We start from the raw sequence: 24,794 nt of genomic DNA, 5'->3' as shown, positions 1-24,794 counted from the left end.
AGGCCAAGAAGATCATTAAGGACCTCAGCTACCCGAGCCACAGACTGTTCACTCAGCTACCGTCCAGGTGCATCAGAGCTAAGACAGAGAGATTAAAAAACTGCTCCTATTACCAGGCCATCAGACCATTGAACAGAAATCACTAGCCCTCTACTAGGTGATGCACACACACACTCACACAAAACACTGCATATTCTTGCGGTATATAAATGGTGTGCATTCAAGTAAATATAACTGCTACTATGAAAACTGTTAAATACATCCCTAGTCTCTCCACCCACCCAAAACAACAGATGAGACAGACAATAGTTTAATACAAGAGCTGTATTTGACCAGAAAGGCAACTCCAAACAGGTGTCTTAAAGGCATTTTCTCTCACAAATTTCAGTGTAAATATCATTCTTTCCAATAGAAAATCACCCTTAATAAATCCAAAATAACAATTATAATATATCAAAAAATACATCCAAAATATGTTCCATTGTCATTACCACAGTATTTCCAATGGAAATAGAAAACCATATGCAATTTAAGTACTATTATTTTTTGCTTAATAACAAAGCTATTCGATTGTAAGTGTGTTCAGGTGACGAGGCAGAGTTGCATTAGCTAAGATTGGCGTCTCTCATGTTAGCTGCCACCGAAGTATTATTAAGTACAGTACCTTCAGAAAGTATTCACAAACCTTAACTTTTTTTCTTCACATTTTGTGTTTTAGATTATTGTCCTGCTGGAAGGTGAATTTGTCTCCCAGTGTCTGTTGGAAAGCAAACTGAACCAGATTGCCTGTACCTAGCTCGATTAAGTTTATTTTTATCCCCCCAAAAAACTAGTCCTTGCCAATACAAGCATACCCATAACATGATGCAGCCACAACCATTCTCGAACATATGAAGAGTGGTACTCAGTGATGTTGGATTTGGCCCAAACATAACACCTTGTATTCAAGACAAAAAGTTCATTTCTTTGCATTATTATTTGTGTGCCTCACTGCAAACAGAATGTATGCTTTGGAACATTTTTTATTCTGTACAGGCTTCCTTCTTTTCACTCTGTCATTTAGGTTAATATTGTGGAGTAACACTATCATTGATCCATCCTCAGTTCCCCTCCCATAACCGTCATTTAAAATCACCATTGGCCTCATTGTGAAATCCCTGAGTGGTTTCCTTCCTCTCCGGCAACTGAGTTAGGAAGGATGCCTGTATCTTTGTAGTGACTGGGTACACTATCCAAAGTGTAATTAATAACTTCACCATGCTCAATGGTATATTTTATTATACCATCTACCAATAGGTACCCTTCTTTGTGAGGCATTGGAAAACCTCAGTTTTTGTGGTTGAATCTGTGCTTGAAATTCACTACTCAACTGAAGGACCTTACAGATAATTGTATTTTTATTATACCTTTATTTAACTTGGCAAGTCAGTTACATTGGTCTGCAACTTTCTGTGGTGCTATGGCTGTTACCACAGTGACAAGATGGCTGGATAGTGGCTGTGGCAGCATATTTAATCTTTATTTAAACTAGGCAAGTCTGTTTAGAACAAATTCTTATTTACAATGACGACCTACACCGGCCATCACCTGGATGACGCTGGGCCAATTGTGCCCTGCTCTATGGGACTCCCAATCACGGCCGGATGTGATACAGCCTGGATTCGAACCAGGGACTGTAGTGACACCTCTTGAACTGAGATGCAGTGCCTTAGACCGCTGCGCTCTGTAGGGTACAGAGATCGGGTAGTCATTCAAAAATCACGTTAAACACTATTATTGCACAGAGTGAGTCTATGCAACTTACATGACTTGATAAGCAAATGTTTTTCTCCTGAACTTATTTAGCTTGACATAACAAAGGGGTTGAATACTTATTGACTCAAGACATTTTCGTTTTTCATTTTGTATTAATTTGTAAAGAAAAATTCTAAAAGCAAAATTCCACTTTTTACATTATGGGATATTGTATGTGGATCAGTGACATATCTACATTTTATCCATTTGAAATTCAGTCTGTAACGCAACAAAATGTGGAAAAAGTCAAGGGGGTGTGAATACTTTCTGAAGGCACTGTATCTTTAGAAGATCCTACACAGTCAAGTACAAGTCCCTGGACTGCACAGTGATACGTTGCAGTTGCCTGAACTGCAGCAGAATCATACCAGGTACAGTCCCCAACCTGCTCCACTCCTCTTTTCTTATGTGGCGACTAGAAGAGTAGGCAGCGTTAGGAGATTAGAAATAGAATGGACAGAACAGGCATAGGTCTCCATGTCATTGGGGAATGGATATGGTTGGCAACCTATTGGATGTGCTTCACAGGGAGATAGGAAATGTCAGGCATTAAAGTGCGTAGAAAATATTTAGTCATTCTTTAAATAGATACAATTGTTCATCTAACATCCAATCAACAATTGTTCATTGCTTTTAGAGGACAATGCCCATTCTAATAATTATGTTTCTGTGTCCAGGTGGCAAACTGTCATCATATCCCATATCGACCCCTTGCCCTATGTACTTGTGGAGATCTGAATGGATGAGACTGTCGTAAGTAATATGGTAATAGCTCCAACTTGCGCTGATTGGCTGAATGACATTTTTCCATATTGCTTACACCAATCTTCTCACATCTCTACTAGTGAGGCAGAGGTTGCAGGGGCTAGGGGTTGTTTTGGGATTGGGCCCTTTTGTCATCTATAGGTGGTCTGCTGGGGTTGTCTGTGCTACATGGAAAAGTGGGCATGGTAACTGGAATAGGACCCGGTGCAGACGGTCCTAGCTGATATGCTTCCGCTAATCACTGAGGTGAAAAAAAAACAGTTGATGTGAGGTGTAGCCAGAGCTCAGAGGACAACCAGTATAAAGTGGCCCCCGGGGTGAAGTTTCCCCTTGGTAGAGATCTAGGAACAGGTTCCCCGCCTCTAATCCTAACTTAACCATTAGTTGGGAAAATGCAAAACTGACCCAAGATCAGCACCTTACTTTTAATAGCTGTAGACAGACAGACAGAAATTTAACCAGGAGAACTCCCTTATTGTTGCGAGCTGGGATTTGTAGTTCCCTGACTGCTCCTGGGTAGTACAGAAACTACAGAGATAGGCTTCATGTGCGATTATCCTGATTCACAGTGCCCCCCTGTGGTCAACTACTGCAGTTCATTACAAAAATATACCAAAAAATGTACTTCTGCTGCAGCGACCAAAGTTAGGTTGACTTTTAAATGTGCAACTGTTGGAAATGTACTGCGTTTCGATGGTGTGGTCGATGATATTCCCTGAATTGTTTTCTCTAGTGAAGAGTAAGGCCAGAAATGGACACAGGTAAGATATGGGAGTTGACTTGGGAGGTGAGTAGAATAGAGTAAGGTAGGCAGTGATGGCGGAGCAAGAGAGGCACAGCAAAGCTCTTGAAACGAGAAAAATAACGGCAAACAGAATTTCGGAAGAGTGCCGATTGGTACAATCCTAAACGTATAGGTATGTGGTGAGTAGAACACTGAGGGAGAACAGCCTGAACAGTGCAGGAAGCGCATGATCCATCCACCCCTCCCCACCATCTTCTGTCCAGGTGCCAGTGGATATATGTTGAGAGACTATACTGGGTCTCTCCTCTGCAGCTCCTGGATAAATGCTGAAAGAGAAAGAGGGGGAATTAGCGAGAAAGAGAGAGGCTCCAAAAATCCTCACATATTGTCCGAACCTACAAATTATTTATTTTAAATACCTCATGGATTAATAATATTTTCTCAATTGTCATCATTACAAATCATATATATCAGTATGACTTATTCTGAGATATGATTTGTAATAATGAGAATTGAGAAAATAATATTAAACCAAATAAATAATGTGTGTAAAAGGTATATAAATATACTGCAGTGGCTGGAGCAAAAATGTATTGTGATTCTTATTGACTGTACTGTTAGTAACAAAAAAAGAAAACGCTAGGGAGTGCTCCTTGAATGGGACGGGCCAAATCAGGAACTTACCCCCGATAATTTCATCTTTCACTTTATGGAGCTCTTTTCTCACTTCCTCAAGGATGTCCTAAACACACAAATCAAAATAGTATTATCTGAGAATGATGCCAATAGATTGTCTTTATCCACCATTAGTAGAGGAGCAATGGCCTCCTGTTATGTCTAGTCTACATGACAGTAATCCTTTAAAGACAACATTAACAGGTCAAAGGTGGAGCTTACCTGTTTGATTCTCTCCATCTCTGTGTCTTCACTGCCTGTGCTGGCAGTGGTGTTGTTCACTGCCTTCATCCTGTCAGAAACAGATATAGACCGAGAGGAACGAGATGGGAGTGAGAGCGATGGGAGGAGGAGAAAGTGAGAGAGAGGAGCGAGAGCGATGGGAGAAGGAGAGTGATAGAGAGAGGGAAGCGAGAGCGATGGGAGAAGGAGAGCGAGAGAGAAAGAGAGCAAGAGAGAGGGGCGAGAAGGGAGTGAGAGCGATGAGAGAAGGAGAGCGAGAGAGAAAGAGAGCAAGAGAGAGGGGCGAGAAGGGAGTGAGAGCGATGGGAGAAGGAGAGCGAGAGAGAGCAAGAGAGAGGGGCGAGAAGGGAGTGAGAGCGATGGGAGGAGGAGAGCGAGAGAGAGAGGGAAGCGAGAGCGATGGGAGAAGGAGAGCGAGAGAGAGCAAGAGAGAGGGGCGAGAAGGGAGTGAGCGATGGGAGAAGGAGAGAGAGATGAGAGAGAAACAGGTAGAGAATGGGGGAAAAAAGGATTGAATCGTGGGACAAGATGGGCAGAGAGCGGGAGGTCAACAACAAAGACCGAGGATATGGAAGCTCGGTTTGGCCAAAAGTGGCGGTTTGTTACGCTCCCGAGTGGCGCGGTGGTCTAAGGCGTCACTACAGACACCTTAGTTCAAGTCAAGGCTGTATCACATCTGGCCGTGATTGGCAGTTCTATGGGGCGGTGCACAATTGGCCCAGCGTCGTCCAGGTTTGGCCGGTGTAGGCGGTAAATAAGAATTTGTTCTTAACTGACTTGCCTAGTTAAATAAAGGCTGCCACGGCTGCTATCCAGCCATCTTGTCACTGTGGTAACAGCCATAGCAGACCAATGAGGAGTGGATAACACCCCTCTGCTGGTCTTGTACAGACATAGAAACGGAAGTATTTTCAATCGTCAGTGTGGTGTGACTTTGGCTACATTACTTACAATAGTTTTTTTCCAACTATGTACTAGTACACCAGATTTAACTTATCATAGCCACTTATCTTGAGTTAATCAATTTTGCTTCCAAATCTGAGGGGGTGAGACAATTGTTTGACTTGAGAGAAGCCTCATTCCAGAAACATACCCTAACCTCTTGGCACTTGATGTTGATATGAAAGAATTGGACTGGCACTATAAACAATATGGTAGTTGCCCTACCTTACCCTCTGATAGGCTAAGATTATTTTTTTATTTACCATATTGCTTTTCCAATCCCTTCAAATCTACACCAATGCCTAGGGCAGGTGTAGGCAACTAGATTTTTGTTGGGCAAATGGTTGGGAGCCAGAAAATAATTATAATGTGTACATTGCAAATTGACCACAACCAAGCCCCAAAAGAGATTGTATTTGAAAATAAAAATGTCATACTTTGAATACATTGAGACCCAATCACATCTCTTTTTGTAATTGTGGGAATACTTGGGAACAGATTTCCTAAATAAAACTCCGTGATTTTTGGGGATTTTATTTGTTATACCAAAAATGAAAATTCCCCCCCCAAAATAATAAATATATATATATTTTTTGTGTGTGTGTGGGGGGGGGGTGGGCAAAATAAATCACTTGCGGGCTTGTTGCCGACCCCTGGACTAGGGTGTATAGAGGGTTGTTTCTGGGCTAGGCCTTGTCATTAGCAGGAGCAGGACAAACATGCTGTTGACTGAAACCATCTCTTGCTCTATTTTTGTGACCCCTTTTTTAAATCTTAACAAGACGGAAAAAGACAAAAACAGAGAACACCAAATACATGACCAGGCCTTGAGGATTGCTAGGACCTAAAGCAGAGTGTTTCTCAATCCTGGTCCTGGAGAGGTGCATATTTTAGTTTTTGCCCTTGCACTAAAATACATACAATCAATCATCATTATCAAGCCTTTGAATAGAATCCGATGTGTTAGTGCTAGGGCAAAAACTATAATGTTCAAAGCATTGTGTTGCTTAATCCCTTGGCACAAGAGGCCACACGTAGCACACAGGGCTATTGGTAGTTCCCTAGTGGGACACCCCAGGGTGAAGTTTCCCCTTGGTACAGATCTAATATCCGCTTCCTCTCCCCAATCCTAACTTCAACCATTAGTTGGGGAAATGCAAAACTGACCCAAGACCAGCGTCTAGGGGCAACTTCACCCTACACCAGTGGAGTAGCTGCGGAGAAGCTGCAGACAGACATGGAGCGCCAGCATTAGGGTCTAGGGATAAGGGTAGGGTGGGGCAAATAGGGTGTACCTGGGCAATGGGGCAGAGGATGGAGAAGGGGGGGCAGGAGGAAGAGCAGGGGTGGTGGAGGTGGGGCTGCTCTCCTGCAGCTGGGTCTTGGTGGTTGAGTTAGTCCTGTTTGAGACATGCAAGATTCTCTCAAAACACAAAACACGCTCTCTTTACAGAGGTGGGATAGAAAAATATTGAATTTGTGCCCGTCTAGTTTTGTCCTCCCATAGTACACATAAAAAACAATTATTGTAGAAAAGTAATAAACAGGGGGGGAGGTGAACTGGGCTGTGATTTCCTGCACCACAGGTACGAGAGACGAGAGTGTGGTGGTGTTAATTGTGTTGATGTTCAACTGACCAGGGAGCTCCCTACCTTGGAATGGTGGCTGATTTCTCCCACGGTCTCCTGAGGCTGTCTGTCACGGCAAAAGGAGATCATGAGAATTATGAATCAAAGAATATATATGATATTTTAGTCAATAAAAGGCCAACAAATGCTTCACAGCTCAAATCAGACAAAGGAGAGGAGAACATTCATATGAGACAAGAGATCTGGGTTGTATTCATTAGTGCACACCGCAGAAAAAAAATAAAAAATAGCAACAGAAAACAAAAATGGGTATGCACATGGGAGTTGTTTCTTGTTGGACAAGTTCAGCTAGTCCCTCCCCATTTCGGTGCATTTTTGTTCATTTGGTGGTGCCTAATGAATATTTCTTGAAAACATATGCTTTCTGGAATAGCCTCCATGTGCACGCCCACTCAAATACAGAAGGAGTGAATGAAGACTTCAGCGGATCTACTCACCACCTTGGCCTGAGGACTTTGAGGAGTCTTCCTAAAAGCATAAAATGACATTGCTTCATCCCTTTAGCACAGTGTGACTTGACTTGCAGCTTACACACACACAGATTTATTATGAAATGATTTACAATAGACTTACATTGCTGGGCACATCCTTCTTTGCGCCTGGATTATCTGACATTTTCTTCCTGTATAAAAAGACAATGAAGACAACAGCTTAGCCTCTGCAATCTTACACACGCAAAGCCATATGATCGTAAGCACACACACACACTTGACAAACACAAACACTCATCATACATGTGGGGCTGGAAGAGTGTGTAACAAAGACTAAGGCAGTGGCTCACCGTCGGGCCAGGATGGCACTCATCTCCCCCATCAGATTTCCTCCCCCACCACCACCACCTCCTCCTCCTCCCGATGGAGGGGGTGCTGCCGCACCATCATCCTCCTAAAGAGATAAACAGGCTCTTTCAAGATTCATTTTTCCCTTCCTTCTTTAAGGAAATCACTGATCTGACACACAGATTTGTGAAAGATGGAAACCATGTCTTCACCTATCTCCACTCACTTACAGACCAGTGATTACCTCAAGAAAGGGAGGAAGGAATGAAGCATTGGAAAGGTGTCCAACTCACTGAATATACAACAATGTTGTAACGAAAACAGGAACTATTCTGGATTAGTGATTAAGAAAAACTTGAACGGCTATTTAGGAAATAAGTATTCCTGGTCTCCAAAGCTTGGAAGATGTAACATAAAATTGATCAGAAATACAGACACCTCACAAGAGTCCGGGCTCTGGCTGGGCCACATTCAGAAACTTGTTCCGAAGCCACTCCTGGGTTGTCTTGGCTGTGTGCTTAGGGTTGTTGTCCTGTTGGAAGGTGAACCTTTGCCCCAGTCTGAGGTCTGGAGTGCTCTGGAGCAGGGTTCCATCAAGGATCTCTTTGTACTTTGCTCCGTTCATCTGTCCCTTGATCCTGATTTGTCTACCAGTCCCTCCTGCTGAAAAACACCCCCACAGCATGATGCTGCCAACACCATGCTTCACCGTAGGGATGATGTCAGGATTCCTCCAGACGTGACACTTGGCATTCAGGCAAACAAGTTCAATATTGGTTTCATCAGAGCAGAGAATCTTGTTTCTTATGGTCTGAGAGTCTTTAGGTGCCTTTTGGCAAACTCCAAGTGGGCTGTCACGTGCCTTTTACTGAGGAGTGGTTCTCCCATCTCCTCAGAGGAACTCTGGAGCTCTGTCAGAGTGACAATTGGGTTCTTGGTCACCTCCCTGACCAAGGCTCAGTTTGGCCGGGCAGCCAGCTCTAAGAAGAGTCTTGGTGGTTTCAAACTTCTTCCATTTAAGAATGATGGAGGCCACAGAGTTGTTGGGGACCTTCAATGCTGCAAAAAAAAATTTGGTACCCATCCCCAGATCTGTGCCTCGACACAATCCTGTCTCGGAGCTCTACGGACAATTCCTTTGACGTCATGGCTTGGTTTTTGCTCATACATGCACTGTCAACTGTGGGACCTTATATAGACAAGTGTGTGCCTTTCCAAATCATGTCCAATCAATTGAATTTACCACAGGTGGACTCCAATCAAGCTGTAGAAACATCTCAAGGACGATCATTGGAAACAGGATGCAGCGGAGCTCAATTTCGAGTCTCATAGTAAATATAAAAACTATTCAGAACCTAAGTGCAAACTTTTTCTAAAAACCTGTTTTGGCTTTGAAAATATGGAGATGGTCGTGTAGACCAGCAGAATTGAAAAAATATATATTTTAGACTAGGTTTGGAGCGATAAACTTCCGGGCCGGTAGCGCTCCATGAACAGGGTTGGAGTGCCCTGCGTTAAACACTTCTCCAAGCCTTGTGAGATCTGGTCAAAGGCGCAGTATGACTGCGATAAATGTAACCTGGAAAATGGCCATGACACTGGTCTCACCTTGGCCGATTTGCGTAGTTTGGCTCCTGCTAGGGCTGCAGCTAGTCCCCCGGGCCCTCCGAGACCTCCTCCATCGCCCCCTCCCCCCCCTCCACCAGACTGAGGTGGGGCAGGTGGGGCCCCGGATCCAGGGGGTGGTGGGGGGCCAGGTGGGGGTGGGGGGCCAGGTGGGGGTGGGGGGCCAGGTGGGGGTGGGGGGCCTGGGGGAGCTGGGGGGCCACCGGGGGCAGAGGGAGGAGCAGGCGGGGCTGCAGGGGGGATGGGTGCGGCCGGTCTCTCGTTCTCCAGCCGCTCTCTCTCCTGCTGCTCCTGCCTCTGCAGCTCCAGTCTGCGAGGGGGAGACAGAGTTCTTTATAAAATAATGTTCACAAACAAGTATAAACGCAGGGACACACAAAAGGTGAGACACAATGAGAGATCAGTCTATTGTAGGTTAGAGTGTGTTACTGTAGATTAGTGTGTATACAGTATAGTAGATTAGAATAATATGTTATTTAGCAAACACTTTATTCCAAAGTAACTAACAGTAGTGCATGCATTAATTTTCATTTAGATGGCATCAGCAGGAATTTAACCCCCTACCCTGGTGTTGCAAGCGCCCATGCTCTACCAACTGAGCCACACAGGACCTGATTGTGTTAGCGTCAGTATTAGGTTTTAGTGACACCTAACATGTTTGTTCAGACACCAGTTTATACCAGTCTGGTCTATCCCATTATCAATGACCAGGCGACACTCCCCAGTAAACCTGTATATTCAAGGTAGAGGACACCTCAAATGGAGGACACAGCGTCATCTCAAATGGTCAACTATACCTGGCTGGCTCATGTCATAGGTTAAGCAGGTCTCTTCTGGTTCCTTGCAGTGAGGAGGATTCTCAAGTCTATTACCATGTCTCTTGAATGGCTAGCTTTCAGCTGGAATATAGTCAGAGTCTCTTATATTGGTTAACGCCGGTTTGCCTGTGTTTTCCTACCTCGATTATCCTGTAATGGCTTTGTTAAAAATACCATTTAGATGCCAATATACAGACAGGTTTCAAACACATTTCTCATTTCAATAAATCTTCTTTATGTTAATAGCTCTAACACCATCCCTTCAGTGACTACATGAAGTGTAATCCCCTGTGGAACCAAATGTAAATATATGTAAGAAGTAAATATGAGTCGCAATTCAACGGCTCAGACACGAGACGTATGTGGCAGGGTCTACAGACAATCACAGATTACAAAGAGAAAACCAGCCACGTCACGGACACCGAAGTCTTGATTCCAGACAAGCTAAACACCTTTGCCAGTTTTGAGGATAACACGGTGCCACCGACGAGGCCTGCTCCCAAGGACTGTGGGCTCTCATTCTCCATGGCCGACGCGAGTAAGACATTCAAGCGTGTTAATCCTCGCAAGGCTGCTGGCCCAGACGGCATCCCTAGCCGAGTCCTCAGAGCATGTGCAGACCAGCTGGCTGGAGTGTTTACGGACATATTCAACCTCTCCCCATCCCAGTCTGCTGTCCCCACTGCTTCAACTTAACTAAATGACTATTGCCCCATAGCACTCACTTCTGTCACCATACAGTGCTTCGAGAGGCTAGTTAAGGATTATATCACTTCCACCTTACCTGACACCACTTCAATTTGCTTAGTCATAATAGATCCACAGACGATGAAATCGCCATCGCACTGACCTACCCCATCTGAACAAGGAATATCTACGTCAGAATTCTGTTCATTGACTATAGCTCAGCCTTCAACACCATAGTACCCTCCAAGCTCATTATTAAGTTTGGGGCCCTGGGTCTGAACTCCGTCCTGTGCAACTGGGTCCTGGACTTCCTGACAGGATGCCCTCAGATGGTGAAGGTAGGAAACAACATCTCCACTTCACTGATCCTCAACACAGGGGCCCCACAAGGGTGCATGCTCAGCCCTCTCCTGTACTCCCTGTTCACCCATGACAGCGTGGCCACGCATGCCTCCAACTCAAATCATCAAGATTGCAGACGACACAACAGTGGTAGTGCTGATTACCAACAATGACAAAACACCCTACAGGGAGGAGGTGAGGGCCCTGGCGTAGTGGTGCCAGGAAAATAACCTCTCCCTCAACGTCAACAAAATGAAGGGGCTGATCGTGGACTTCAGGAAACAGCAAAGGGAGCACGCCCCTATCCACATCGATGGGACCGCAGTAGAGAAGGTGGAAAGCTTCAAGTTCCTCGGCGTACACATCAATGGCGATCTGAAAATGGTACACCCACACAGACCGTGTGGTGAAGAAGGCGCAACAGGCGCAACAGCGCCTCTTCAACCTCAGGAGGCTGAAGAAATTCAGCTTGGCCCCTAAGACCCTCCGAAACCTTTACAGATGCACAATTGAGAGTATCCTGTCGGGCTGTATTAATTATTTTTTTTACCTTTATTTAACTTGGCAAGCCAATTAACAACAAATCCTTAATTTCAATGACGGCCTAGGAACAGTGGGTTAACTGCCTTGTTCAGGGGCAGAACGACAGATGTTCACCATGTCAGCTCGGGGATCCGATCTTGCAACCTTTCGGTAACTAGTCCAACGCTCTTAACGCTACCTGCCACCCCATCACCACCCCATCACCGCTTGGTACAGCCACTGCACCCCCTGCAACCACAGGGCTGACCAGAGGGTGGTGCGGTCTGCCCAACACATCACCGGAGGCACACTGCCTTCCCTCCAGGACACCTACAGCCTCCGATGTCAAGGACATCAACCACCTGAGCCCCAGTCTGTTCACCCCCCTATCATCCGGAAGACGAGGTCAGTACAGGTGCATCAAAGCCGGGACTGAGAGACTGAAAAACAGCTTCTCTCACAACCATCAGACTGTTAAATCGCCATCACTAGTCGGCTACCCCCGGCTACTCCACCCTGCACCTTAGAGGCTGCTGCCCTGTATACATAGACATGAAATCACTGGCCACTTTAATAATGGAACACCAGTCACTTTACTGATGTATACATACTGCTTTACTCATCTCATTGGTACACTACCTTTCAAAAGGTTGGGGTCACTTAGAAATGTCCTTGTTTTTGAAAAGCCCATTCCTTGTCCATTAGAATGACATCAAATTGATCAGAAATACAGTGTAGACATTGTTAATGTTGTAAATGACTATTGTAGCTGGAAACCGAATATCATTAATGGAATATCTACATAGGCGCACAGAGGCCCATTATCACCAACAATCACTCCTGTGTTCCAATGGCACGTTGTGTTAGCTAATCAAAGTTTATACTTTTAAAAGGCTAATTGATCATTAGAAAACCCTTTTGCAATTATGTTAGCACAGCTGAAAACTGTTGTGCTGATTAAAGAAGCAATAAAACTGGCCTTCTTTAGACTAGTTGAGTATCTGGAGAATCAGCATTTGTGGTTTCGATTACATGCTCAAAATGTCCAGAAACAAAGACCTCTCTTCTGAAACTCGTCAGTCTATTCTTGTTCTGAGAAATTAAGGCTATTTCATGCAAGAAATTGCCAAGAAACTGAAGATCTCGTACAACACTGTGTACTACTCCCTTCACAGAACAGCGCAAACTGGCCCTAACCAGAACAGAAAGAGGAGTGGGATGCCCCGGTGCACAACTGAGCAAGAGGACAAGTACATTAGAGTGTCTAGTTTGAGAAACAGACGCCTCAAATGTCCTCGACTGGCAGTATCATTAAATAGTACCCGCAAAACACCAGTCTCAACGTCAACAGTGAAGAGGCGACTCCGGGATGCTGGCCTTCTAGGCAGAGTTCCTCTGTCCAGTGTCTGATCATTTGGCCATCTCAATCTCAAACAATTTAATACATTTTAGAATAAGGCTGTAACGTAACAAAATGTGGAAAAAGTCTAGGGTTCTGAATACTTTCAGAATGCACTGTATATAACATTCTATTTGTTGCAAGAATTTTGTAAAATAATTATAGGGTATTGTGTGTAGATGAGTGCATTTTTAATTTATTTAATCCATTTTGAATTCAGGGTGTAACAACAAAATGTGGATTAAGTCAAGGGTAGGAATACTTTCTGAAGGCATGTTTATTCTGTTCATTACTCTTCTATCTGTAATGCTCAGAATTATAGGCATGTGAACTGATTGGGATGGATTCAGTCTACAGTCTAGTCCAATATTCTGTACTTGTTGCTGGAATTCTAGGGGGCAGCGTTTTTAGAACGGTCTATCTATACTGAGCATTGTGAGTAAAAACGTTGTGAACATCATTTACCCTAGCAAAATTTAAATAAGTATAGAGACCTATACTTAAAATACACTAATTACCTACTAAACAACAGTCAGATAGGCAATAGCCAAGTTCCCTTTCACCAGTCTTAGTAAAACAAAAAAACAACACTTGCAATACTTTCATCTCCCCTCTGCTGACAGAAACCAGACCTACTGCACCCCCCCCCCCCCCCCCCCCCCCAACTAAAATCATGTGAATGGTACCTCCTCTGTTGCTCCAGCTCCTCTGGGGAGGGTCCATTCTGGACAGGGCGAGGGAGAGAGGAGTTGCCTGAGGAGAGAAACTGACTGAGTGAGTGAGTATTTTAGCAGTTCTGTTAAAAAAACTTTACAAAATGCATCCTTCCCTTCTCCTTCTGACAATAACTAACACCATTAGATAGATTAAAGCTGGAATCCTTAATGGTGAAACTGCCAAGTCCATTTGCGATATTACAAAGAAGTTATTGCAAACAGCAACTTTTTTTCCTCTTCTCTGACATCATTGCATGCGCTATAGAACAGCAGAATATATACTGCAATTTGTTTAACCATCGACAAAAGCGGTGGGGCAGACAATGGCGCTGTTTCACCTACTGCAGATTAAATCTTTAAGCAATCCAATCCGTGATTGCAGCGAGAAACAAAAGACAAAAAGGAACCAGGACAAAAAGTACCATTTCTTTTGCAAAATGTTTTTTTTTCTTCAATATTTGATCCTATATTATAGATCCTACCCGAGTCAGTGAGTGCACTCAGCACCTCCAGGGCATGCATCATGCCGTTAGCGAAGAGAACGGCTTCCTCCTTGCTGCCGAAGTTCAGCCCCCACACCTGCCGGGCTTCCCGCCACTGGTGGAAGTTGGGTGTAGCCTGGTTGTACTTCAGCCTCTTGTCGATTGGGCAGTTGATCACCACCTAGGAGTGTCAAGCAGGAAGTAAAAAGGCAATGAGAAACTACAAGTGGAATGACAGTAGGCGTTCACTGTGAGAATGTGTGTGTGTGTGTGTGTGTGTGGAACCTAGATTGGTCTTTATAGCCTTTGAATTTCAAGATCGTTCCCCTCACATCCCTTTATGTTCATCTATTGCTATTTGTCGGATTATACATGTTGGTGCAATACGTGTATAAATCCCCTCTCTGTGGAACCAGTGACGCAGAGGTGCATTAAAAAAAAACAGGAGCCTTTAGTGAAACTGAGCTACTATGTTAGGTGAGGCGAAGTCTTGTGCTACTAGTGTGGACCCTCCATTGCCTTTCCAAAGCAACAGATATTTTGAAAAAGATGCTACGCTAGGATACGTTTAACTAAAGTAGCCTTTAGGTTAGCAGTGGTGTAAAGTAATGAATAAAAAAATCATTTGGAAGTACTACTTAAGTTGTTTTTTGGGGTATCTGTAATTTACAATTTATATTTCTGACAACTTTAATTCCTCTACATTTCTAAAGGCAATATGTACATTTGTAATAATACATTTTCCCTATTAAAGCATCTTTACTTTTACTCAAGTTTGACAACGGAGTACTTTTTCCAACACTGTACGTTAGGCTTTGTTAGGGCTCTCTAATGCTACTGTGGGTCTTCCACTACCCTAGTGTGAGAGGAAGGCATTAGCTCGAGAGCAGAGGTAGTGGCACACAGTAAACAGAAGTGAGATAGGGAAGACTGAAAGAAAGAGGAAGACAGCTGACACATGAAGCCCCAACAATACTAATGAGACTAATCTTGATGAGCAGAGATCCCTCATCAATCTAAACACAATACCCCATAATGAAGGTTACTTATATAAATAAGGTATTTCTGATAGTCAAGGGGTCTGAATACTTTTCGAAGGCACTATATAGAGTACCAGTGAAAGGTTTGGACAAACATACTCATTCAAGAGTTAGAATAATAGTGAAGACAACAACCTATGAAATAACACATATGGAATCATGTAGCAACACAAAAAGTGTTAAACAAATCTAAATCTATTTTATATTTGAGATTCTTCAAAGTACAGACCCTTTGCCTTGACATCTTTGCACACTCTTGGCATTCTCTCAACCAGCTTCATGAGGTAGTCACCTGGAATGCATTTCAATTAACAGGTGTTCTTTATTAAAAGTTAATTTGTGGAATGTCTTTCCTTAATGAGTTTGAGCCAATCAGTTGTCTTGTGACAAGGTAGGGGTGGTATACTGAAGACAGCCCTATTTGGTGAAAGACCAAGTCCATATTATGGCAAGAACAGCTCAAATAAGCAAAGAGAAACAACAGTCCATCATTACTCTAAGACATGAAGGTCAGTCAATGCGGAAAATTTCAAGAACTATGATGAACTACTGGCACTCATGAGGAGCGCCACAGGAAAGGAAGACCCAGAGTTACCTCTTCTGCAGAGGATAAGTTCATTAGCGTTACCAGTCTCAGAAATTGCAGCCAAAATAAATGGACACAAATAAAAAGCCAATACTAAATTACACCAATAATAAGAAGAGACTTGCTTGGGTCACTGGACATTAGTCCAGTGGAAATCTGTCCTTTGGTCTGATGAGTCCAAATGTGAGATTTTTTTTGGGTTCCAACTGCCATGTCTTAGTGAGAAGCAGAGAAGGTGACAAGATGATTTCCGCATGTGTGGTTCCCACCGTGAAGCATGGAGGAGGTTGTGTGATGGTGCTTTGCTGGTGACATGGCCAGTGATTTATTTAGAATTCAAGGCATATTTAACCAGCATTGCTCCCACAGCATTCTGCAGCGATATGCCATCCCATCTGGTTTGCACTTAGTTGGACTATCATTTGTTTTTCCAAGAGGACAATGACCTAAAACACCTCCAGACTGTGTAAGGGCTATTTGACCAAGAAGGAGAGTGATGGAGCACTGCATCAGATGACCTGGCCTCTATAATCCCCCGACCTTAACCAAATTGAGAAGGTTCACGATGAGTTGGACCGCAGAGTGAACGAAAAGCAGCCAACAAGTGCCCAGCATATGTGGGAACTCCTTCAAGACTATTGGAAAAGCATTCCAGCTGAAGCTGGTTGAGAGAATGCCAAGCCTGTGCAAAGCTGTCATCAAGGCTAGGGGGGCTGCTTTGAAAAATATGAAATATATTTGGATTTGTTTAACACTTTATGGGTTACTAAATGATGCCATATGTGTTATTTCATAGTTTGTAGAATAATAGTGAAGAAATCAATGTAGAAAATAGTCAAAATAAAGAAACTCTGGAATGAGTAGGCGTGTCCAAACTTTTGACTGGTACTGCATATACACACACACTGTATTAGTGGTGGTCACCAATATGGAATGTCCATATCGATATCAGTTGCATTTTTCCATTTGATATCATATGGGAATGTACCCCCTTCTGTGACGTATACTGTAAAATGCGTTTGATCTTCATTAGCCAACATATTAGTCGGGTCGCGACTGATCTTGATGAGACACCGTAGTTGTTGCAGCGTGGTTAAACGTGGTCTACCGGTTGGATGTACTGCCAAATTCTCTAAAATGATGTTTGAGGTAGCTTATGGAAGAGAAATTAACATTAAATTCTCTGGCAACAGCTCTGGTGGACATTCCTGCAGTCAGCATGCCAATTGCATGCTCCCTCAAAACATGAGACATCTGTGGCATTGTGTTGTGTGACAAAACTGCACATTTTTGAGTGGCCTTTTTTAGTCCCCAGCACTCGGTGCACTTGTGTAATGATCATGCTGTTTAATGAGCTTATTGATATGCAACACCTGTCAGGTGGATGGATTATCTTGGCAAAGGAGAAATGCTCACTAACAGGGATGTAAACAAATTTGTGCACAACATTTGAAAGAAATATGTTTTTTGTGCGTATGGAAAATTTCTGGAATACTTTATTTCAGCTCATGAAAAATGAGACCAACAATACATGTTGCGTTTATATTTTGCTCTGTCGATTATTAGACAGTGCATCTTAGGAATCTCTTTGTTCATGGTGTGTGTGTGTACACTAGTTACCTGCTGGTCACCCTGCATCTTGCGTCCCACCACTCGGAATGTGTTGGCTACGGGATTGTGGTAGATCTGGACCCTGCTGAAGGCCTGGCCCCCCTCACCCGCCGGCACCCAGCGCTTGTTACCATCATCATACTGCATGACCGTGGCTCGCACCTGGCAGATACTGGACTCACTGAGAAAGCAAGAGAGAAGAGAGGGAGGGAGTTGAGAGAGAAACAGGGAGAGTGAGAAGGGGAAGAAAGAGGGTCCGGGAGGCAGAGGAGGAGAGTTAATTCCCTGTTTGAGATGACTGAATTAACACTAACAAGATAGTCCCCATTACCCCACGAGGAGTGCAATGCACAACTGTGGACATTGCTTTGTTGTTCACGTTGCTTTATGGCACAAAGATGAGGAAATTCGAGATGGCTAAAAGAGATATGCATTACACAAAGCAATAATTTTAAAAATAGAGATATGCTCACTTCTGCCTTTTTAGCACCCTTTTTTTCCTATGAAAAATAAATGTGACCAGAAGTAACACGTTACCCAAATAACTGAAGCTGAGGGAAATTAGTTGAGTGGGATGAGCTCTAGTCAAACGCGACACCACTAGGTCTATTACAGTGACTGTATTTGCCCTACATCGACAGTCACCAGTCAAATTCAACGTGACCGCTGAGTCACCGTAACTAGGCTTCTCCAAAACTGCGCTCTGATGCCACTGATGGTCATTAGTACTACTTGCTAGCGGCCAGTCGCTAATGGCCTGGTACTCAGTGCTCTATTGTCCCTCTAATCACTCTGACAGCAACGCAAATGGAATCAAAAATCAAATCAAACACTTCATGAGAGCCCTGGCATTCGGGCATTTGAGCGGAATAGGACACCCTGCTGCGCAGCGAGAGCCGGCTCCTCATAGCTGGTTCCCCATGTTGAGCAACAGTTATAGTCCTCTATAGGCCATGCAATTTCCTGAAACAGAGTTTTGATGACCTCTTAAAAAAAGAGGATCCCATCAGCTTTCTATAGGCTAGGCCTACTATATTTAATTCTCAACTTTCTTCAAATTAAGCACATTGCTTCGTGTTACAACCGGAGTAGATAGCCTGGCTGGCATGAAAATGAACCGCAGGAAAATAATCATCCATTCTCTATTCAAGTGCAAACGAATGACATGTATTTACCCCCTGCCCCTGTATAACACCCCCCCCCCCCCCCACCCCCACACACACATTTTTTTGCGGCTTTTTCAACTCAGTCAAATGCATCGTGGAGCCTAGCCCAATGTTTTGATAAGGTTCTTAATAATACTAGTGGCCAATTAATTCTACCCGTAATCTATAAACCGTAATCTACAGGCCTAGGACCCCTGAAACAGGGTACGAGAGCCCATAGCCTACAGAGTGAAACTTGTTCTTATTAGCCGAGTCATTGCTCAATCGCGTGTGAAAGAGTTGACTGGCCACTATTTAAAAGAGGATCCCAGCTTTCTAGTTCTGCTATATTTGTATATTCTTACAATTAACCACATTATTCTGCTTTACAACTGGTGCAGCCTTCCTGGCATATTAAAAATTTAACTGCAGGTAACCTCCATTCACTATTTGAGTGCAGACTGAAAAATAATTCCACACAAACTGTATTATCTTAGACTATAGGTAAAGACCAGATTCAATTGAGAATATTCTGAAAATATTATCAAGTGCTTGTCAAATTGTGAATGAGACACTGATGAAGTGTGTGCAGCCTGCACAAGAAACCGAGCAGAGCTCATGCCTTACATGCAACTTTTTTCAAATCATCATTCGAGTTGCATCATGCAGCCTTAGAACCCTAAGGTTTGTATCACAACTAAAGTTGCAACGAAATTAAAGCATATAGGAGGACCTTTCAAATGATCACTTTGTTAACAGCTCAACACCGCACTCCCTCGGAAATCGTTTGGGAAAAATATCCAAACACTGCATTCCACAGTAAAAATCTCATACCAAACGGACAAGCATGGTGGTGGTAGTGTGATGGTTTTGGGATGCTTTGCTGCCTCAAGACCTGGATGACTTGCCTTAATAGAAGGAACCATGAATTCTGCTCTGTATCAGATAATTCTACAGGAGAATGTCAGGCCATCCGTCTGTGAGCTGAACCACAGCTGGGTCATGCAGCAAGACAATAATCCAAAACACACAATCAAGTCTACATGAAGATGTCTAAAAGGTAAAAAATTTGACATTTTGGAATGGTTAAGTCAAAGTCCAGACCTAATCCCAATTGAGATGTTGTAGCAGGACTTGAATTATGCAGTTTTCATGCTTGAAAACCCACAAATGTCGCTGAGTTAAAGCAGTTCTGCGTGCAAAAGTGGGCCAACATTCCTCCACAGTGATGTGAGGGACTTATAAATCAACTACATGAAACATTTGGTTGCAGTCTTTGCAGCTAAAAGGTGGCACAATCAGTTTGAGAGTATGTGTGCAATTACTTTTTCCACACAGGGGGAATTGGGTGTTGTGTAACTTTGGTAATTCTATCAATAAAGCATCATTTTTTTCTGTTATTTGCAAACTCAGGTTCAGTTTATCAAACATTAGTGTTTGGTTCAAGATCTGATAACTTCCCATATCAAACATTTGCAAAAATAGAGAAATCCAAAAGACAAATACTTTTTCACGGCAACACATTTGGAAAGTATTCAGACCCCTCAGATCAGTCAGTCTAAAATTGTTCAAGCCAGTCAGTTCAACTGTACAAAGGAAAATATGTTTACACTCCTAGCCCAGCATTGTTTTCTACAAAGTATTCAGATCATTTGACTTTTCCCAAATTTTGTTACATTACAGCCTTATTCTAAAATTGATTACATTTTATTTTTCCCTCATCTACAGTTGAAGTTTACATACACCTTAGCCAAATACAACGCAGTTTCACAATTCCTGACATTTAATCCTAGTAAAAATTCCTCGTCTTAGGTCAGTTAGGATCACCACATTATTTTAAGAATGTGAAATGAAAGAAATAAAAGCTGAACAAATTATTCTGACATCACATTCCCAGTGGGTCAGAAGTTTACATACACTCAATAAGTATTTGGTAGCATTGCATTGAAATTGTCAGAATTATCAGAAGCTTCTAAAGCCATCACATTTTCTGGAATTTTGTGATAGTGACTTAATCTGTCTGTAAACAATTTTTGGAAAAATTACTTGAGTCATGCACAAAGTAGATGTCCTAACCGACTTGTCAAAACTATAGTTCGTTAACACGAAATGTGTTACTTCAACTATATCTACACACAATACCCCATAATGACAAAGCGAAAACAATGTTTTTTTAAAATGTTGAAAAATGTATTACAAATAAAACGGAAATATCACATTTACATAAGTATTCAGAGCCTTTACTCAGTACTTTGTTGAAGCACTTTTGGCAGAGATTAGAGCCTTGAGTTTTCTTGGGTGAGACTCTACAAGCTTGGCACACCAGTATTTAGTGAGTTTCTCCCATTTCTCTCTCTGCAGATCCTCTCAAGCTCTGCCAGGTTGGATGGGGAGCGTCGCTGCACAGTTATTTTCAGGTCTCTCCAGATGTTAGATTGGGTTCAAATCCGGGCTCTGGCTTGGCCACACAAGGACTTGTCCCGAAGCCATTCCTGCATTGTCTTGGCTCTGTGCTTAGGGTTGTTGTTCTGTTGGAAGGTGAATCTTCACCCCAGTCTGAGGTCCTGAGCGCTCTGGAGCAGGTTCATCAAGGATCTCTTTGTAGTTTGCTCCGTTCATCTTTCCCTCGATCCTGACTTGTATCCCAGGCCTTCTGCTGAAAAACATCCCCACAGCATGATGCTCCCACCACCATGCTTCATCGAAGGGATAGTGCCAGGCAAACTCCAAGTGGAGTTTGGAAACGTGGAGTTTCCAAGTGGCAAACTCCAAGTGGGTTGTCATGTGCCTTTTACTGAAGAGTGGTTTCCGTCTGGCCACTCTACCATAAAGGCCTGATTGGTGGAGTGCTGCAGAGATGGACGTCCTTCTGGAAGTTTCTCCCATCTCCACAGAGGAACTCTGGAGCTCCGTCAGAGTGACCATTGGGTTCTTGGTCACCTCTCTGACCATGGGTCTTCTCCCCCGATTGCTCAGTTTGGCCGGGCGGCCAGCTCTAAGAAAAGTCTTGGTAGTTCCAAACTTCTTCCATTTAAGAATGATGGAGGCCACTGTCTTTTTGGGGAACTTCAATGCTGCAGAAATGTTTTGGTACCCTTCCCCAGATCTGTGGCTTGACACAATCCTGTCTCGGAGCTCTACGGACAATTCCTTTTGACCTCATGGCTTGGTTTTTGCTCTGACATGCATGGACAGCTGTGGGACCTTATATAGACAGGTTTGTGCCTTTCCAAATCATGTCCAATCAATTGAATTTACCACAGGTGCAGTTGTAGAATGCAGTTGTAGAAACATCAAGGATGATCAATGGAAACGGGGTGCACCTGAGCTCAATTTCGATTCTCATAGCAAAAGGTCTGAATACCTGTTTGTATTGGTTATGATAAATAGATATATATTACACACACACACACACACACACACACATTCTAGTCTGACAATCCTCATTCTGATATTCCAATTTTTCTGGATGGTGTGTATTTTTTAAAATTGTATTTTAATGCTAGGTATTAGTGCACTGTTGGAGCTAGAAACACAAGCATTTTCGATATCGGCACCTGCGATATCGGCAAATTTGTCTACGCAACCAATAAACCTTGATTTGATTCAAAGGTGTCGCATGCGGCGTTGCCAAGGTAACACTTGAGACGGTAAGTCTCAGCCGCTTCCGCATCCTCTGCGGTGTCGGTGGTGTGAGAAGTGAAACATTCTCAGAGTTCCTTACTCGGGGCATCAGAGCCCTGACCACTTCCTGCTCTCACAAACTGCTGCCTAATATGGTTGGCTAAGTGCAAATTTACACACACACACACACACACACACACACGGGTGCAGGCGTAACATGCACGCTTCGCACGGACACACACACACGGACATACGCCCCAAATCACACACATAAAAAGCATGCAAACAGGCATTTAAATCCACCTCAATTAGGAGAGCCTTTCTGTCGTCTACTAATCTACTTTATCTGACAAGCATTTTGGTGAGTTCGGGTGATCAAAAACAAATCATGACATAAACCCAAATTCTGCCATGTTCTTTAACAAAAAAAAAATCATGACATGACAGCATAACTGTTTCAAAGTCACCCTTTTCCCTAAAAGGCTACCTGAAAAACAACAAGGTGACACGAGTATGCAACTGTAACACACAGTCAGATATACAAGGGTTGAAGACTAGAAGCAGTATTTGATGCTCAGATCTGCCTATAATGTGTGTGTCTGCCTCTACTCACCCCATTTTCCCTTTCTTCACCAACTCTTACTCTAGCACAATCCCTCCATCTGTTACTTGCTATCACTTTCAATTGCTTTATGCACCCGCTCTCTTTCTGTCACCCCTCCCCACATCCGTCTATATCTCTACATTGTTTCACAGCAACCTCCTCACCTCAGTCGCTCTCAGTTCTTAGGTGTTATCATTGTTTCCACTCCCACAGTCAGTTTCCTCCTCCATTTCAAAATGTTCACACCTCCCCCTCTCTCCTTTCACTCTCACCTCTCCCAACTTTTCGCTCTCTCTCCCTCTCCCTCTTTGTTTCTAGGAGTTGAGCCTTATCTGGGGTTGAGTTTGTTTACAGAACCCATGGTGCCTTCGGACTGTGTTCTCTCACTGCAGTCCACAGACTCTCTCTGTGTGTGCACAGTAAAAGGACAGTTAATTTAACTTTAATTTAAGAAAATGTTACTTTGCCACAAAACATTTGGTCCCAGTCCAAAGTATGTTATAGACTCCAGCAGCATACCACTCTGGATCCCACGACTGGCCTTCCTCTGAAGCTAAGCAGGGTTGGTCCTGGTTGGTCCCTAGATGGGAGACCAGATGCTGCTGGAGGTGGTGTAGGAGGCACTCTTTCCTCTGGTCTAAAAAAATAATAATATCCCATTGCCCTGTGTAGGGTTCCATTTTTTGGATGGGACGTTAAACGGGTGTCCTGATGCTCTGTGGCCACTAAAGATCCAATGGCACTTATTGTAAGAGTAGGAGTGTTAACCCAGGTGTCCTGGCTAAATTCCCAATCTGACCATCATGGCCACAGAATCATCCCCAGCTTCCAATTGGCTCTTTCCTCTTCTCTGTAACTATTCCCCAGGTTGTTGCTGTAAATGAGAATGTGTTCTCAGTCAACGCAGTCAAAACAAACAAAAAAGTAGACCAAATTTGATATGATCCTATAAACTTCATGTTGGTGCTCATGGGTCTTTTTTTACATGGACATGACCCTTTGTAGAGGTTCCCAGGGGTGTGTTTCATTAGTCTGAAGGTTTCCTTTCATTATTTCCTTCCTTTCATTTGCATTTCAGAAAGCTGGATTATAAATACTTGGTTTGTGTTTGTTATGCACTAAAACGGAAGAGAATGGACTGAAACAGGGAGGGACTACTATATCCAATAAGAAATGCTAATTTTAGTTATCTGCTGCAAGACATTTTAAAATGTATTCCGTTGCGTACCCTATTTAACAAGTTGACCCTGGTAGGGCATCCATCATATTGCATTTACGCCTCTCCAATACTTTCAGTGCTGATGGAGAGGAGACGAGGAAATGAATCCACTTTAAATTATTGAGGCTCACCCCAGAAAGATTAACCAGAAAAGGCATTGTATTAGCCGACTCACACCCTGACTCACTCTAGACAGGTCCCTGAACGGTTTGTGCTGCATAGCCAACTCCTATAGTCAACTATGAATGTGACCTGGGTGACAGTGTTCTAGCCACAGACTTTGACTCACTTTGAAAACAGACACAAATACATGCAGAGCGTAATAAAAAACTCCCACCTTCAACCAACACATTCTTTCTGTATACAACTATAAATGTATAGCGAGTAATACAGTTGCTAGTTGCTAGCTCACCTCGCTAGCTACCAGTTTAAAGACTATCGCTATAAAAACAAAAACCACACGCAATTGACATGGCACGCAATCATTGGTTGATGTCTGAGCAGGGGAAGGCGACCAAGACCTGTCAGCTGCAGGTGGCTCTCAGAGCTAATGAACCCTGATACAGACGAGAGTTACAGTATTTGTGATAGTCTTGCCCTACAGGTCAGGGCTAACACGGTGCAATTGCACAGACACACACAAAGTGAAGACATCAAAATAAGCAGAAGCATAGAACATTGGCAAATTTTAAAATAGACTTTCTGTGAATGCAAGCGCCTCACACCATCATGCCCTTGCTAGTGGCTACAGGAAACATGGGTGTAAATAAAAATGTCCTCT

General features: G+C 43.3%; 1 protein-coding gene across 3 annotated transcripts in view; it reads right to left on the bottom strand.

Annotated features, from left to right (window-relative positions):
• Positions 1-309: 309 nt before the first annotated feature.
• Positions 310-24,794, bottom strand: part of LOC110537713 (uncharacterized) — a 40,036-nt gene continuing 15,551 nt past the window's right edge. The window contains exons 1-13 of one of the 3 annotated variants that reach the window (XM_090192722.1): positions 22,959-23,066; positions 17,431-17,602; positions 14,185-14,365; positions 13,673-13,739; positions 9,201-9,528; positions 7,595-7,698; positions 7,387-7,435; positions 7,251-7,281; positions 6,817-6,859; positions 6,460-6,564; positions 4,202-4,271; positions 3,989-4,046; positions 310-3,630 (exon numbers count right to left, since the gene is read on the bottom strand). In XM_090192722.1, coding sequence (XP_090048848.1) covers positions 3,593-3,630; positions 3,989-4,046; positions 4,202-4,271; positions 6,460-6,564; positions 6,817-6,859; positions 7,251-7,281; positions 7,387-7,435; positions 7,595-7,698; positions 9,201-9,528; positions 13,673-13,739; positions 14,185-14,365; positions 17,431-17,568 — 1,212 coding nt within the window. In that variant the 5' untranslated portion in view covers positions 17,569-17,602; positions 22,959-23,066 and the 3' untranslated portion in view covers positions 310-3,592. Of the gene's footprint in view, positions 3,631-3,988; positions 4,047-4,201; positions 4,272-6,459; positions 6,565-6,816; positions 6,860-7,250; positions 7,282-7,386; positions 7,436-7,594; positions 7,699-9,200; positions 9,529-13,672; positions 13,740-14,184; positions 14,366-17,430; positions 17,603-22,803; positions 23,067-24,794 lie in introns of those variants that run through there. The other 2 variants (XM_021623993.3, XM_021623994.3) reach the window with 2 other exon arrangements.

This window comes from Oncorhynchus mykiss, chromosome 12 (genome assembly GCF_057628025.1).
Source record: "Oncorhynchus mykiss isolate SJ-2025 chromosome 12, ASM5762802v1, whole genome shotgun sequence".
Classification (NCBI taxonomy): Eukaryota; Metazoa; Chordata; class Actinopteri; order Salmoniformes; family Salmonidae; genus Oncorhynchus; species Oncorhynchus mykiss.
The sequence above is the reverse complement of the archived record's forward strand: the minus strand, read 5'-3'. Positions and strand labels throughout refer to the sequence as shown.